Raw genomic sequence first — 17642 nt, forward strand, 5'->3', positions numbered from 1 at the left:
TGATGTGGTGGGGCCTCCTTACCAGTGGTATGCCTCTCTGCCAACAAAGGCTAGCAAACGAGGAGAGGATGTAGTGTCCTTAACTCCCTCCCCAGCCATCAACATGAAGAGGGGTCAGATAGGATTACACTGTTAAGACCTAAAAGCTTCCTTGGTTAAGACTGTTTAATTCATCTGCTTTCTTGGAGAATAATATTCCCAACTACCAGATGGATTTATTTTAAACTAAGAAAGTTTGGATCTGACTTGGCTCTTGTTTAGAATGAAAAAAAACCCATTAGAGTCTCTCTCTTGGTGCTATTGATGTTATAACCTAGTAAATAAATAAACCATTTTTGTCATGATATCTCCTAAAAGTTTACTTGGACCTTCTATGCAATGGATTAGCTTAAGCTGCTAAAGTGCCAGCTGTTCCAGGAGTGATTTTTGCTTTTGCAGTGTGATCAGGAGCAGGACTGAGCCAGTCCTGAGCTACTTCTCCACTTTCCAAACACTCCTGCCACCAGCTGAAGCCCTAACTTCTCAAGGGATGCTTGAGGAATTTGATTTCTGTGAACTCCGATGCAAACTGACCTGATTAATACATCCCAAGCTAATGTGAGTATTGGAACATAATCATCCTTCAGATTTTGCATTTCTCTGATTGTTATCTTTCTCAGTACAAAATATGAACCAAACAGCATTTTTTGAATCCACATTTTAGGATAAATTATGTTGAAGAGCACAATTTGAGATAAAATACACATTTAAATATTATTTTAATGATTATGTTTTTAAAAACAACATTAATGTAGAAACAGGACTGAATGCAGGACTGAAGACATGCAAAATTGACACAGATCAAAAACAGATTGATCCAGCTACAGAATGTCATGAAGCGGTGGGAGATCCACACAGTGCTATGCAGAATACAAAAACAGTGTGCAGAAAAATCGAAGGAATGCATTTTGTTTCCTTTGCATCAGGCCAGAACATTTACAGTTGCTCGGGTGAGCCACTGTCTCTCAGGATAATCTTATATATATATAATCTATCAAAGCATGTTTGTCTCACTCACAGAGAAACAAATTTATTACAAAATGGAAATGTCCCTCCAAGTATATTAAAATTTATTGCAAAATGGAAATGTCCCTCCAAGTATATTAGGAAGAAGCAAACCTATAGTTCCTTCCAGAACTTGGAAAAGTTATTTTTTTTTAATTACAACTCCCATCAGCCCAATCTAGTGGCCATGCTGGCTGGGGCTGATGGGAGTTGTAGTTTTAAAAAGTAACTTTTCCAAGCTCTGGTTCCTTCATTATGAGTTGTGAGTTCCATGCTGTTGTCTATAATATGGGCATGTATAATTTCAGTATCACTGATCTATATTTACTACAGTATTTATTTATTTATTGCATTTGTATACCGCCCCATAGCTGAAGCTCTCTGGGCAGTTTACAACGATTAAAACACTAAAAACAAATATATAAATTGAAAAACACATTTTAAAAAAGCAATTTAAAAACACATATAGCAGGGAGACTGATTTCCTATCGCTCTCAGTTCCATCTCTGCAGCACAAACAGATAGGATCTTATTGTAGTGTTATTGAGAAAGCTCTAATGGTTGTTGTATCATACACTTGCTGCTCATTCAGCTGATTTGCACAGATGTTAAGGCTTACATTTACAATAGAAATTAATGGTGCAGTTCTACTACTCACGAGATTAGGATTGCAGCCTAAAACAATAAAGTTCTTGGCTTTCAGTAGCCATCCACTTAATTTTGGCAAAGTACACATATTCGATGTAGCTCATTCCAGGTATGACTCTGTGGTGTCTCTAGTGGTCTCTGAAACAAAGCCATCTTCTGAAATTCCGAATCCAAATTTTGCAATGCAGTTCTCCAAACAAACCATGTTTACAAAAAATGCATATATTAGAGCAAAGTGTGCACAAAAACAAATAAATTAATGGAAATAACATACAAAAATGCATTGTATCAGGAGACATTGCAAAAATGTGTACATTAGTGAAAACTGCTTACAAAATATATTTATTATGCGAAATTTGCACTAAAATGCTGAAGAATTTTTGTAAGCATTTTTTTTTAAAAAAATGGCACATTGCTGCAGAAATGAGAACTGAATTTAAGACTGGAAAAAATGAGAATCAGAGAGAACGGAATGGACAGATCCTTCTATCCCTAGTGCCCAAGTGTCCTGCTTTACAGAGGAGAGTACTCTGAAGAGGTGCAAGGTCCAAATTTGGTTTAAAGATAAAGAACCCTAAGAAGGGAGAGTAAGCAGGGGCCTTGAAGTTGCCCATCAACAATTAGCACCTGGATAACAGACTAAGCAGGCACAGGGGTCACCTGGTCAATTCTTCCCCACTATGGAGAGATGCATTTTGTTTATATTGAAATTATAGTTATGATTTCTAAATTTAGATGCATACATACTGTTCTAGAAATCTGTGTACTGTTTTGGGCTGGTGATTCATAAGTATCCACCCTACAGCGAACTTAGGACCAAAGTACATGTCATACATGCAGTTTGAAAAGTATGCTTACAACTAGTCCAGAACCAATACAGCTGCCTGAATTTGCTCTGCTCCTTGATGAGTGGTGAGTTTGGGAGGGGCAGCTCTTTTGGTGCCCAGTTTTAAGGGGGCACAATTCAACCCTGAAAATGGTTTCAGTGTAGGGAGGGAGCTCATCACTATAGTGGCAAAGTTTCCTCTCTTTTTTACTTTTACCATTTTAACCCACCTCTCCCCTTGGGCTGTGGTCCCAGTCTGGATCAGCCCACTTGGCTGCATTTGCTAAAGTAAGGAAATTGGTCAGTTGTAAGCATGCTTTCTAAAGTGTGTGCCCAATGTAATGGGTACTTCATCTCTCAGCTGAGTCCCCTTTTATGCCTCAGGCCAGTGCCCTGTAAACTTTTTATCAGGGTCAAACCTTGTCACATAAGTTTTGTCCTTTAAAGCATGATGTGATCTGTACTTTCTAAAAATAAACCAAAGCTAGAGATGGTGACTTGGAAATGATCTCCTGGGGCTTCTTCAAGCCCACCTCAAAACTGAGGATAGTTTGAACAGGCTCCAAATCTTTCCTCCAGGTTGGGTCTCAGCTGGAGGAGAATTAATGCCTTCCCTCTCCACCCCCTGTCAAACACACTCTGCCTTCCTTTCTGTTCCCTTAATTTGGTGGCTGTGGCACAAGATGTAGCAAAGATATTATCAGTTTTTCTCCTCCCCCTCCTTGTTTCCCTGTTGTGCTTTGCAACAATTGCAGGTGCAGGGGATTATGGGAACAGTAATTCTTACAAGATCTCCTGTGATTGCAACTCTGATATATCCTTTCTGAGCTAATTCAAAGAGAGGCTTGGAGGGATAGCAAAAACCCAGATTCTAAAACCAAATATACTTTCAAGAAAAAAAGGGGGGAGCAGGTCTGTAGCCGTGGGGGGGGGGGGAAATGGAGCACTACCCCTCTCAAGCTGTGCTTCCCCCCCCCCAGATTTTTTGGGGAAATTGTCTCCTTTGTAATTTGTTACATGACAGATAAGGGCAATCTCCATTTAAAAAATGATAGCTTGTTTTAAGAACAGGAGCAATGTAAGAATAGGACCCTCTGGAAAATTCAGTGATCAAGGTAGGGCAAGTACACAACAAAAGCCTCACTGGGTGAAATAAAGAGATAACAATTATCTGATCTGACAATTCAACAGATTAAACTTCATTCATGTAAGTTAACACACTCTCTGGATGGAGGATGGGTGACAGGGAAGGTCACTGCCTTTCCCTGGTCTGGTCCTCACATCCTCCCCATCAATGAGGGGCATGGGGGATTGGCTATGCACCTCTGCTAGGGTTGCCAGGTCCATGGCGTGGGACTGATCCTGTATCTTTAGGAGGAGAAAGTCAGCCAAGTGCACGTGTTCTTGCAACTCTGTAATGGGAAAAACCACAAGGTGGAATTCTCCCTTCTCCCTGCACAACTTTAAAAGATACAAAGGACCTCTTGGAGGCTGGGCCTGGCAATCAAGAGGTCTTTTGTATCTTTAAAAGTTGTGGAGGGGGGAGGGAGAATTCCACCTTGTGGTTTTTCCCATTACAGAGTTGCAAGAACACCTGCACTTGGCTGACTTTCTTTTCTCCTAAAGATACAGGATCAGTCTCAGGCCCTGAACCTGGCAACCCTACAGCTCTCTCCCCCGAAAAAGGGCCCACTTAGAAATGTGGCTGCCCCACTTAATGAGGAAGACTGGCTACTGGGCTCCCCCCCATTTAAGGGCCAATCTACACAATAACACTAAATGCATCATTAGAAAGCATGTCAGGGTGTGTTTTTTTAACAACAAAACAAGAGCAAAGCTATATAACAACAACAATAATAATAACAATCAAGAATATATTTATTGGGACTACAGTGTGTGGGAAGGGAAACTTTAACATTCCTCCAGTCTGATTAACCTCACACACACACACACACACATAGAGGCTGCTGGCACCCATAAGAGCTTTTTTCCTTTGTGCAGGGGACTATTTTTATTATGATCATAGCTGGAGAGGGAAGGGTTAAACCTCCCCACCCCAGGTATGGCAGTCCAAATAAAAACTGACATGGACGCACTTACATTTATTATTCATTTTGTAACAAATCCTGAGGTGCTTTCTAATTCAGCATCACACATAGTTTGGCCTTAAGCGTGGACTCGGATCAAACTAAGTTTACCCATCCCTACTCTTTAAACTCAAGCTATCTTTGGTAGTCAGCTTTTCACTTGTAAGGCTCTTGATGGTTTTCATACTGAAATAATTCCTGTTTTAAAACAAACGGATCCTACAAAGATGCCATACGGTACATAGGTAACCACCTAGGTTGACCCATCTTCAGGGCCAGATTATCCATTAGGCTTAGTAGGCTGCTCTTGGGGGCCCGCGATCCGCGGAAGCAGGACAGGAGCCACAGATCGCGGGACAAGAGCTTCTGAACCACCAGCTATCCCCCCGCTTCACTTACCTTTTTCTCCGCTTTTTTTGCGGTTTGCTATCAATCAAGATGGCGGCCGAGGTTCCCCTAAGGGGTGAAGCATCTGCTGCCATCTTGGTTGATGGCACGCATGCGTGCAACACGCGCGCATTGCTGCCATCAACCAAGATGGCAGCAGAGGCTTCAGCCCCTTAGGGAAACCTCGGCCGCCATCTTGATTGATGGCAAACCTGTGTACGCAGTGCACGCAGCCGCAACAAAAGTGGAAAGGTAGGTGAAGTGGGGGGGATGGAATGGGATGGTATGGGACGGCAGGCGGCTCAGAATCAGCCTAGGGGCCCTCCTCAGCATAATCCGGCCCTGCCCATCTAGCTCAGTATTCTGATTGGCAGATGTTCTCCAGCGTTTCAATCTGGGGACATTCCCAGCCCTACCTGGAGATGCCAGTGATTGAACCCAGATACTACCACTGAGCTACATCCCTTCCCATGATGAGTACAATCATGACATGAACAATCGACACTAGCACAGATGCTTATTACACTTGTCACCTACCAGTACTGACCCCCTGTAAAACCCTAGCATGTGCACTGAGAGTTTGTGTGCAGCAGTGACTGACCCTCCAGCTTGCCTGGAGGCTCTAGGCTGTTCCACCACCTCTACCATTGACAACATGAAGCAGCATAGGTTGCTAAGTAGTCCTTATTCCCACTGACACTTCTGTGAGGGAGGATGACACATCATGGAGTCACATAATTATTTTTTCTTCCCCAAGTGACTTTTTGCCCTCATATTGAGTCATTCACACCCCTGGGATCTATGCAGATAAACAGCATAAAGTGACTGAGGGAGAGTGGGTGGTGGTGGAAAGGATCACCTTTGGATTTGGTTGTGGTGCTACACCACAGCCTTTCATAGGAAGGTGCTTCTTTGCTTGTCTAAGAAGTCCCCTAATTCTGTTCACTTTTGGAGGAGGATAAAGCAAGATAACAGGCCTGAATTTATATTCAAATGTGTGGGAACTAAGGATGGGTGAGAATTTTGATTCAGTTTGCATTTGAAGCTGAATCTATCAGACTTGCACTTTCCGAAACAATATGGGAACCGAAACACAGCCAGCTTTCAAAATTTGAATTTATTCGAACTTTTCTATACAGTTCACCAAGCAAACAATGTTTACCAAAATGCATACATATGAACATACACAAGTGAAAATAACATACCGAAATTAATATATTAGGAGAAATTGCAAAAATGTGTACATTAGTCAAAATTGCCTACAAAAATGTGTTTATTGGGAGAAATTCGCACTAAAATGCTGGAGAATTTTCATGAGGATTAAAAAAAATAGCAAATTGCTGCAGAAATTTAAGATTGAAAAAATGAGAAACTGAGACAACTGAAACTGAAAGAACTTTCCCTTCCTAGTAGAAACAGCAAATACGAAGCTGCCTCATACTGAGTCAGACTATTGGTCCATCTAGTTTACTATTGTCTAGGCTGATTGTGTTGAGCCCCAGCTCCCTCGGGGATCAAGGAGGGGGGCTGGGTGAGCTTCAGCTCCCTCAGCTACGGCAAGGGGAAGAATCAGGGGGTGTTGGGACTTTCGAGGACAATGAGGGAGGGGGTGTGGTTGACACTGTGCCAGTTCCCATGGACAGCTCTCCCGCTGAAGAACACTTCGCTCCACCTCCAGACCCCTCAACAGAGCTGTTGGGGAATGTCCTGGCATGTGCGCCAACTCCACCCCCCCCGAGCTCACCTCTTGACACGTCAAATGCTTCCCCGCCTCCTGAAGCCGAGCTGGCACCTATCGTATCGAGTCTGTGCTGTCAGATGAGCCAGCAGAGGCGCGCCCCCTCTTGCTCCGTGCGAGACGTCGCAAGAAGCACTTTGGTCAGAGGGAGAGTCTTCGAAGGAGTCAGAGATTACGGGTGAAGACCTTTCCTACTTAAGGCAGCTCCCCCCTGACTTGGGTGCTGAGTCAACTTTCTTCACACGCTGCAGAGTATGCTTAGGTAGCTTAGTTAGGGACAGTAGTGAGTTAGTTTAGCTAAGTCTATGAAACGTGCTGCCTTTGATGTTTCAATAACTGTAATAAAACAAGAATTAATTTCATCCTCGTCTCGGCCTCGTGACTCTCACTCTGGGCAGGACAGATTGGTAGCAGCATTCCAGGTTTTCAGACAGGGGTCTTTCCCAGTCCTATCTGGCAAGGCCGGGGACTGGACCTGAGACCTTCTGCATGCAATGCTTATTCATGTTGTCAACATTTTATGTCAAAGATGTTGAAATGCTACAAATGTTGAGGATGATTGGAAAAGACTATTTCTAACCCAGCAGAAATAGTATTTAGTTATATGAAGAAGTCTTCTAATGAGGTGGTTAGCATTAAAGCCACTGATTCCACAATAACCATTACTTTTTATTCCCAATTTTATTTTTGACTGAATGATGTACTTTGCCGAGATACATATAACATGACCTTCCCTAATGTACTTTAAGTTGCATCACTTAGATATCATAAAGCTTTAAAGGCAGCACTCCTGGGTCTAAAATCAATGAACAGGAGATTTGTCCTTACTGCAGGGAGTCTCTTTTTAAACACACACACACACACACACACACAGAGAGAGAGAGAGAGATGTGTAATACTAGTCCATCTATCTGAACCAAAGGAGGCCCCTCATTAAGAGCAGGTGGGGCACCACCCTAAACCTCTAAACCTATAGCCCAGTCCCTTCTTGGTTCCTTATATTCATTTTCAATACAGCATCTCACATTTAGCGACACTCTGGACTTGTTTCTGTCCATCTTCTGTTCTGGCCAATTATCTCTGGATAGCACAGCCAATCGCAATCATTACTATGGTCCCACCCCTGTCTCCAGGGCTAAAATTCTAGTAGGAGTCGCTTAGGGAGGGTAGGTGACCCCTCAGCAGGCCAGGACTATGAAGAGCCTCCCCAATGCATTTCAATTTGAGTCAATCAGATGCATGCATTTGCCATCTGCATTGGTGCCTCTCTGGGTTTGTGTTGCTATTCCCTCGCTTTTGCAAGCAGCAGTGCAAAGCAGCAGGAAGCATGATTCTTTCTCTGCAGCTAGCCTTTGAAAGCAGCAGCAAAATCTCTGTATGAGTTCAGTTCAGTATTTGATTGTGCAGAGTTGGTGAGTGGGTGTATATTGCTACACAGGGAGCAAGGGGAAAACTGAAGACTGGTGCGGGAGGGTATGCTTTGATCCTGATGAGCCTTTTGCTGACCGTTGGAGAGGAAGAGGAGGAGGATGGCAGTGGCATGGGGTAGGCCTTGGCCTTTATGGGCCTTTCACTGACTGTTGGGGGAGGAGGGAAAAACAGGACCCCAGTGGCTCGCTTGGTGTGTGTGTGTGTGGGGGGGGGAAGTGATTGATGTTTTGCATCTAACCAGATGTAATTTGAACAAGTGGCCACCATGTTGTCCCTCTCTGTGCATGTGTGTGTGTAGGCACGCAGAAGGAAAGAGTTGTTTAAAAGAGTTTCTAGTGTTGTCCATGGCTGAGTGGGGATCTTCAAGATCCTACTCCAATCTTAGTCTCAGCATTGTGTTTATACATATATAAATGCTCATTTTGTTTTATCGATAATTTTATTGTCTTTCGTGGACCCCTTCTAAACCAAAGTAGGGCACATCTCAGTTTCTTTAGCTTCTATTTGTAAAACTGCAATGTTAAACATCCACAGAATCTTTCACTGCAGGAGGATGGGGGGGGAACAGACCTTGGCCATGCCCCATGACCTCATTGGCCACACCCCTGAGACCTCATAGCAACCCCCATTTGTAGAAGCACCACCACTAGCCATTTTGATTGCTGTATCATCCTCTGCAGTGGTCCCTGTACATCAGTTGCTGAGTCATGCAAGTGGTATTTGTGGTTTCAAAGAAGGTATTGGGACCACATATGATATCCACCAACTTGGATGCCTTTAAAAAGGGGTTAGGTGAATGCATCTAGGATGAGGCTATCAATGGCTTTTGATGGCAATGCTCTGCCGTTGCAGTCAGAGGCAGTAGACTTCTGAATACCATTTGCTGGAAACCATAGGAGAGGAGAGTGCTCTTGTGCTCAGGTCCTGATGGCAGGCTTCCCACCAGCATCTGGTTGGCCACTGTGAGTACAGGATGCTGGACTAGATGGCCTTTGGCCTAATCCAGCAGGGCTTTTTCTTCTTATGGATTTATGCATTTGTGCTTCATCCTAAGCAGTATTTGGTTGGTTGTAGCCTCCTAACACTGGTGCGACATTGCTCTGAGGGTTTTTGATGGCAAATCTGTGTATCTCTCATCCACTTACGCCACAGAACATTTCTTTAATTTAGTGGTTGTACCATAAGCAGAGGTTCCAGCTGATAACCACATCATCTAAAATAACAACATAAAGACAGGCCCAATATGTACCAGGCATGTCCCTGCCTCTGCTAGCAGGTGCAAAGAAACTTCATATGTATGCCAGAGCACCAGGGACTAAGAAGGCCCGGCTGCTGGAACTAAACTGTATCCAGCCCAGCCTCCAGAAGCAGCATGCACAGAGAGTTCACCAGAGCCACCAGGGACCTTCTAGGGGCTACATGCCAGTGGTGGGCGGAGCCAGAGGCAAAAGTGGGCAGAGCAACAAATGTGAATTTTACCTTTGTACAGCAGGCTAATTTCTACACTCACTTCTATCCTCCATCCAGGCAAGCAAGCCTTATCGGAGTTCAAGGGCATGTTCCAGCCAGGCAAAAACACTCTGAGAAGGTGCAAAGCAGGAATGGTGAAGGATGTGGCCTAGGGAGGGTCCCAAGGGCTAGATAGAGGCCTGGAGGGCCACATTTGGCCCCAGGACTGAGATTCCCCATCCCTGCACTACTAGGGAGTAAAGAGCCCAAAATAGCTTTAGCAGCCAGCTTGTCCTCAATTGTATGGTCTACAGTTCCCTTCAGCCATTGTCACTGTATATTGCCCTCCATACAAAAAAAGCATATATCAACAACATATATATCAACAACATATATATCAACAAGTGGGACCTGCAACAAAACATGGCAATATAGAATGCTCCTGTTCAGTGTTCCAGTTGATCAGCTATGCCCTCTTCCAGGATATTCTATTCCATCCCCCTTCCAGTTTTCTGCCCTACCACTGACAGACACTCCGCAGTCCATGGCCACTGAGCCTGTTCAGTCCTTCTTTTTTGAGAGGTTGCCCTTAGGGTTTTTAACCGAAGGATTTAATTTGTTTTATTATTACTGCAAACTTTAGCATTCCCCTGAGCATGCTGATTCCTTCCTCTTTTTCTCAGCAGCCTCCATTTTGAACACAATCCTGTCAGTATTCACCCACTGATTTTGCCTTAAGGTGTGCTGGATTTTTTGTGGCATTGCATCCACACCATCCATACCATACATATGTACCACTTTAAGAGTAATCAGGGCTTCTCTGAATGAATCCTGGGAATTGTATTCACCCCTCACAGAGCTCTAGTTTCCAGCATCCTCGACAAACTATAGTTCCTGGGATCTTTTTGGGGAAGCCACGATGACTGTTAAAGTGGTACAAGAGTGCTTTAAATGTATAGTGCAGATGTGACAGTATATCATTATATGTGCTTGCAGAATCTCTCAAAGAGGAGAGACAGGTGTTATTCAGTCCCAAAGACATAACGCTTTGACTAGGCTATTTTTGTTTGGTTGTTTGGAAATTGTATGGTTGCTAACCAGAGATGGAAAACACCTGTGAATATTGGTTCTCTCCATTTCTCATTTTTTTCAAACTTAAATTCAGTTTTCCACATTTCTGCAGCAATTTACTTAAAAAAAACACATCCTTATGAAAATTCTCCATCATTTTAGCGTAAATTTCTCCTAATAAACACATGTTGTTGGCAGTTTTCACTAAAGTACACATTTTTGCAAGCCATTTCTCATATAATGAATTTTTGCATGTTATTTTTACTTATGTGTTCATTTTTATGCACACTTTCCCCTAGTATATGCATTGTAAACATTGGTTGGTGAACTGCATTGCAAAATTTTAAAAAATGTGAATCTTGGATAGATGTTTTGATTTTCATGCTGTATCAGAAAGTGCAAATTTGATAAATTCAGTTTGATATGCAAACTGAATCAAAATTCTCACCCATCCCTCTTGCTAACCTCTAGTCGTTTTTACTGCAGATTATTTGCATTCATGACATGTGCTGATACAAAACAAGCCTCCCCTCTGAATAATGAAGTTTTGTAGGAGATACAGTAAATGGTTTTCTTTAGGGGTTTGGGGTGTTAATGGTTACTTTTTTGTTTTTAAATAATTGTTTTATTATGTTCATAATGTTGAAAAGTTGTTTTTGGTTATTATATTTGTTATGTCACTGTTTTATTATTTTTTGTTATTAGGAAATTGTTTTTGCAATTGTTTTTGACATGTATTTTTGTTCACCTTGTTGTAAGCCGCCTTGAGCACAATTTTATGTGGAAAGGCGGCATACAAATAAAATGACGATGATGATGATGATGATTCATTCTTTTGAGTAAACAGAAAATGGCTGCTCTGGCAATATATGTAGGATGATCCATTCCACTAGCTGGATTTGTATTCTCACAGCAATGGATCATATGCTTCTGTTTATCCGGAGGTACTGTCATTTACAACTCAGTAGCTAAGCGCTGCTGAATGTTGTGAGGGCCTCAGCTACACAGCTGAGGTAAACTTTCTCCATCTGTTCCAAAACAATAGGCTAAGGCTGAACCTGAGGTAGTTATAGGCTTACATGATTTTTTTCTCAAGGAGAAGAGAAGCCCAGGGCTGGAAACTGTCACATCTGCTTACTTTTCAACCTATTTAAATGCAGAGTCAGCTCTGTCATCTGGAAGAGCTCATGTCCAGCTACTTTGGCAAGTCCTGTTACTTGCAAAAAGGGTATTTTAATTTATCAAATTTGTCTTATTTTTATCCTTGTCTGAAGTGCAGTATTTCTGTTCCAAAATTAGCATCCCATAAACCTACTGGCAAGAGAGAACAGCTGTAAACATGCTCTGAACTGCTCCTCGGATCCCAGTTAATACATAGCAGAGCTGATGCTGAGGGATTAGGCAACGCTGTGGAAAGAACCAAAATGGCTGCTGTCCTTTGTTGCAAAACCTTGGCTCAAGTAAGGAAATTAGGAGCACCAGTTTCTGTACTGTCATATTTCTTCTGTTGTGCTTAGTATCAGATGCAGCAAAAAGCTCTGAGCAAGATGATTACAGGAACATAGGAAGCTGCCTTATACTGAGTCAAAGCATTGGTCCACCTAGCTCAGTATTGTCTACACTGACTGGCAGTGGCCAGAGCTTGGAAGTAACTCGTTATTTTTAATGAGTTACTTTTAATTAGTTACAATTTTAAATAACGAGTGGGTAATTCCATTACATTTGGCAAGTAACGGAACAACTAGTAATTTCCCTACTTTTCAGCTGCAACTTTAACGTTTCCACGTTAGGTTGGACGTTACTTGGGGGCGGGAACAAGGGGAAGTCAGCTCCTGGCTGTGATTGGTTAACACAAGACATGTGCCTCACACTGATTGGACCTCTGCGCAGACTCTCTCTTCCCTCGTGATCTGTGTTAGGAGGCACGAGGGAAGAGGTGAATAGGCAGGGCCTGCTAGCATCTGAAAGGAAAAAATGGACACCGGAGGAAAAAGCCAGGGCAAGGACAACGGAGGAGAAGGCAGCAGCAGAATGGCGAAGAGCTGTGGAGGTGAGTGACGATGATTTGTGTGTGTGTGTGTGCCCCCCCCGTGGCCACTTCCACCCCCCATGGCATTTTTGCCCCCCTGCCCCCCGTGGCCCCTTCTGCCCCTCCCACTGCCTCTCCTTGCCTTGCTGCCGCCCCCCATCAATCACAAGGCACTTCTGAAACTTCAGCCTACTTCTCTTCCTTCCCCCCCTTTTTGAACTCTCCCCCTTGTTCCTATGCATACCTGTGTGCTGTATTTATCCAGACAGAGCACTCCTGCCTTTTAAAATGCCGGCTAGCTTTTTATTGTATATTTATTTGAACTCCATCTTTCTTTTTATTTGTATTTTTGTCCTGTTTAATCACAAGACTGAATTGTATGTGGGACAAAAACTGTCTCAGTAATAATAATAATAATAATAATAATAAATCATTAGGCGTATAATAAATGGCTTAAGGCTGATTTTTTTGTTCTTGGCAGAGATGAGGTGAGAAGTAGGGTCCTTGCAGCTCCTCCTCTCAGTCCCCCAGCTCTCAAACTCTTGTTCTGTGAGAAAGAGAGAGATTCCCAGTCCCAGAGAGAGATAGACTGTTGACAATCTCTGCTAATATCTATACAAATGTACATAACATGCATCACCTGAACTCACATGATCTAGAGTTACCTTAGATCTTGCAAGATTTGCAAATGAGAAGCAATAGGGTTTTATATTAGTTCTGATTGTCTATTGGGCTATCATAGGTTATATGTTATTTTCATTTTCTATGGCAAAAACTCCAACTTCAGTGGAATTTATGTGATGTGTTCTAATCATTTGAATTTGGCTAATGAATGCTTTATTCTTTCATCAGAACTTTAGCAGTAGTACTAAAATATTAATAAAAAAGAAAAGGGAAAGAAAAAATACTTTACATACATCATTCAGCTGTATTGCTAATTATAGATATAGATATAAAAGATAAACGGCATTTTGTCAAAAGTATTTTTGTCTACGTTTTATACCTCATCCTTGGTTTTCCAAGCTTGGCATGGAATGCTTCTCATACAGAATTAATTTGAAATGCTGCATATTTATTATCATAATCATCATACTCAAAATAAAAAATATATGTACCGCCTTCAAGTTGATTCCAACTTATGGTGACCCTATGAATAGGGTTTTCATGAGGCTGAGAGGCAGTGACTGGCCCAAGGTCACCCAGTGAGCTTCATGGCTATGTGGGGATTTGAACCCTAGTCTCATTTTGTTCTCACAACAACCCTGTGAGATAGTAGGTTAGACTGGCCCAGGCAAGGTTATTCAGTGAGCAAAAATGATGCAAATAGGATCTCTTGTAATTGTGCTATCGACCTGCTTACTTCCACTCTGACTGGGGGATCTTGCAGCATGGGGAAGAGATGGGGGCACATCACAGCTGAAGTTCACCCATATAGGAGCATTATCTCTTGTTTATTACAGAGACGCCTGTTGCAGGTTTTGCTGCTGAGAGCAGCAGTCAGTTAGTGTGGCCACTTGAGTCACAGCTTGTTGATCCTGAGGAGGCAAAACTAGAAAGTGAGGTTCAGAAAGGAGGCCCTGTGCATGAGGAGGAGGAAGGCATGAAGCAGTGCCAGTTGCCCACAGCCACATCTGCAGAACAGCAAGTACCATGGTTTGGCTTTGAGAAAGCTTGTACATTTGTGAGCCAGAGTGGGAAAAATGTTGTTGTACGATGCAATTACTGCCTTCCAAGGATCAAAAATCTGAGATCAGCTGTTTCTTCCTCATCCAATGTGAAGAAACATTTTGAGGTAAGCCTTTGTCATGCTGGTCCTCAAAGAGTGTCCATGGTCTATTTATGTTTAAATTGTGAAGTTCCTCTTCCATTTTTTCTTGGATTCATGCTTTGTTCTTCTTCCTCAGAGGGCACACCCTGAGGAATTGAGAGCAATTGAAGAAGCAATAAAGGCAAGGAGACGTGGCCTTCCTGAACCAATGCATGACACCCCTCCTCCCAAAATGCTGAAGCAGCAGCAGACAACCCTTGAGAGGTGGGGATCTGGCAGGGAGCCTGTCACCCAGAGCAATCTCAACAGGAGAATCATTGATTTCATTGTAGAGGAGACATTACCCCTTCAGACTGTGGACAAACCATCATTCATTAATCTGGTTCGCATTAGACTCCCCAAAGATCTCACCATCATATGTGCCAAGACTCTGAGAGACAGAATTGAGAAGAGAGCATGCCACATGAGAGAAACTCTTGCAAACCGAATGGGTGCTGTGGCATATATAGCAACCACTGCAGATTGTTGGACCAATGGCAAGAAGAGTTACTTTGGGGTAACAGCCCACTGGATCAACCCAACTACCCTGAAACATGAGGTTGGGGCTTTGGCTTGTAAGCATCTGAAGGGGCGCCATACATACGATGTCCTTTCAAAAGCACTGCATGATGTACATGTGCAGTACAGGATCCACAACAAAGTTATGTGCACTACTACAGACAATGGCTCCAACTTTGTGAAAGCGTTCAGAGTTTTCATGGCCAAAGAACCAGGGGAAGCTGCAGGCACCAGTGACGATGATGGTGATAACCAGGAGGAGGAGGAGGCTGAGGTGGAGTTTGTGCCTATCTGTGAGATCCTGGACACAGGACCTGAGGCAGAGGAAGAAGCTGCAGACTCAGGAGAGGATTTTGTTTTACCACCACACCAGAGATGTGCTAGCCACACCCTCAACCTTGTGGCAACACAAGACATAGAGGCCATGCTTTCTGACTCCTCCAAAAGTAGTCTTCTTGGTCCTTTCAAGAAACAGTTTCGTTCCTTGATGGGAAAGTGCAGCAAGTTGTGGTCCAAGCAGAACCAGTCAGCACAGATTGCTGAGTATATCCGTGCGCAATGTGGTGTGTATCTGAAGGTACCGAATAAGACCAGGTGGAATTCCACCTTTGATGCGTTGAAGCAACTACATGAGCTCCTGTCAACTGTGCCACTAAAAATGCATGCCATAATGGACCGCTGCTCCTTGTCCAGGATCACAGCTGCTGAGATTGAAGTGGTACAGGAATACACAGAGATTATGGAGCCACTAGCCCAGTCCCTAGATATCCTGCAACGGGAGAACGGCATGTTCATGGGGTATTTGCTACCAACGCTCTGCAATCTGGACCGCAAGTTAGAAGGACTGGAAAACAAACCTGAGAGGTACACATACTGTTTTCAGCTGCTGAGAGGTGTGCGCGAAGCCCTAAGAAAGCGGTTTGCAGCTATCTGGGAGAACAAGAGGCTTCTTCTGGCAGCCTGCCTACACCCTCGCTTCAAACTAGATTGGCTGGAATCGTGTCAGGCCACCACCCATACCAACAAGTAAGAACATTAGGGAAGCCCTTTGGGTGGATTACTCCAAGGGAAATGTTGTCTCAAGGGAGGCATCAGAGGGCTTAAGGTGGTAGGCAGGGGCTGGGCCTTTTCTTCCTGGGGCTCCTCATCACAACCTTGGGTTGCTGCAGGTAATCCTTAAGGGTCTGCTGTGCTGCCCCATGAGTGTGGTGACTTGGTCACCTTCCTACCTTCCATGTCATCATCCATAGGCTCAGGCTGGACCCTGAACCAGGGGACATGACAAGCATCAGGAAATGAAGAGCAGATGATGGTTTCCTAACATATATGTGTTAACATATCCTCTCTCTTTCTTAGATACACAATGGAAGCCTTGTTGAAAGCTGAAATAAAGATGGGTGTACTTAAGGAGGACAGTGATCAGTCTTCAGATAAAGACCAGGAAGGAGATGACTTAGCAGATGACTTCTTTAACTTTCTGCCCCAGGGCAAGAAGTCAGCAGTGGACACTGCTGAGGAGGAACTGGTGAGGTACCTGAGGTCTCCCAGCAGGGAAGTGTCATCACTCCATGGCTTTCCACGTGTGCTGCGGTGTTTTTTGCAGCACGACACAGGCATGTCTTCAAGCGCCGCAGTAGAACGCCTGTTCAGTACTGGTGGCAACGTAATGACTGTAAAAAGACATTCCTTGTCTGACATGCTCTTTGAGCATCTTGTTCTTTTGAGACATAACAGAAACATATTATAAAAGCATTTCAAGTGTAACATTTGATTTCAAGAGTTGGGGTATCTTCATTGCTTGGGGGGATGTGAGATTCTGTTATGCCATTATGTTAATCTTATGGATAAAATTTTTTATTCTACTACCCCCTGTGTGTGTGTGTTTATTTTTAATATTGTTTTAGGCTTCTTAGATGTGCAGCAGCCAAGGCCAGCACCTTGTAGGAGTTTTTTTAAAAAAGTAACTGAAATGTAATTGTAGTGAATACTTTTGAGAAAAGTAAAGTAATCAGTTACTTTCAGAGCAATTGTAATTGTAACAGTAATTACTACTTTTTTGGGCCAAGTAATTGTAACTGTAATTTATTACTTTTAAAAAGTAATCTTCCAAGCTCTGGCAGTGGCTTTCCAGGGTTTCAGGCCAGATTCTTTCCCAGCCCTACATGGAGATGCTGGGGATTGAACCCGTGACTTTCTGCATCCAAAACAGAAGCCCTACCACTAAGCTTTGACCCTTCCGTGATTATGGGCCAACACTAGAAAGAAACCAACTTCACAATAATATACCCAGGAAAAGGGCAGCCCAAACTGATGTCCTCTTACATGGCCTTGATATTTTATCATATATTATAATTGACTGTTATCCCAGGAGTAACAATGGCTGCTTAACCTATCCATGATAAAAATGCTCTAAATAAATGTTGCTTTAAGCTATGCTTGTACAAAACACAAATCAATAGTATTTTCAAGGTCTTTTCTGTAACTTGATTCTCTCGACCCAACCTGCAAAATATTGCTGGTGAATTGCAAGTTCAAAATGACCTACAGGTAGGATGCTGTTTGTGGTTTCCCAAACGAAGTTAGCCAATACCCATTTACTTGGACGT

General features: G+C 43.1%; 1 protein-coding gene and 1 long non-coding RNA gene across 2 annotated transcripts in view; both read left to right on the forward strand.

Annotated features, from left to right (window-relative positions):
• LOC133365470 (uncharacterized) overlaps window positions 1-12122 on the forward strand; it is a 69033-nt gene extending 56911 nt beyond the window's left edge. Inside the window, exons 2-3 of the long non-coding RNA XR_009758221.1 lie at window positions 439-597; window positions 11981-12122. This is a non-coding gene — a long non-coding RNA (uncharacterized LOC133365470). The remainder of the gene's footprint in view (window positions 1-438; window positions 598-11980) is intronic.
• A 3703-nt stretch (window positions 12123-15825) lies between these two features.
• On the forward strand, window positions 15826-16855 carry LOC133365501 (uncharacterized). The gene is made up of 2 exons (XM_061587472.1): window positions 15826-16062; window positions 16393-16855. Exons 1-2 carry the CDS (start codon window positions 15830-15832, stop codon window positions 16781-16783), a joined length of 624 nt encoding a protein of 207 aa, XP_061443456.1. The 5' UTR covers window positions 15826-15829; the 3' UTR covers window positions 16784-16855.
• Window positions 16856-17642: the final 787 nt, after the last annotated feature.

Source organism: Rhineura floridana, chromosome 10 (assembly GCF_030035675.1).
Source record: "Rhineura floridana isolate rRhiFlo1 chromosome 10, rRhiFlo1.hap2, whole genome shotgun sequence".
Classification (NCBI taxonomy): domain Eukaryota; kingdom Metazoa; phylum Chordata; class Lepidosauria; order Squamata; family Rhineuridae; genus Rhineura; species Rhineura floridana.

What these genes read in the sequence shown, in the direction of transcription:
- LOC133365501 (XM_061587472.1), top strand. Translation starts at nt 15,830, where the DNA reads ATGGGGTATTTGCTACCAACGCTCTGCAATCTGGACCGCAAGTTAGAA. An exon ending in GCCACCACCCATACCAACAA is followed by an intron (nt 16,063 to 16,392) that starts GTAAGAACATTA and finishes TCTCTTTCTTAG; the next exon opens with ATACACAATGGAAGCCTTGT.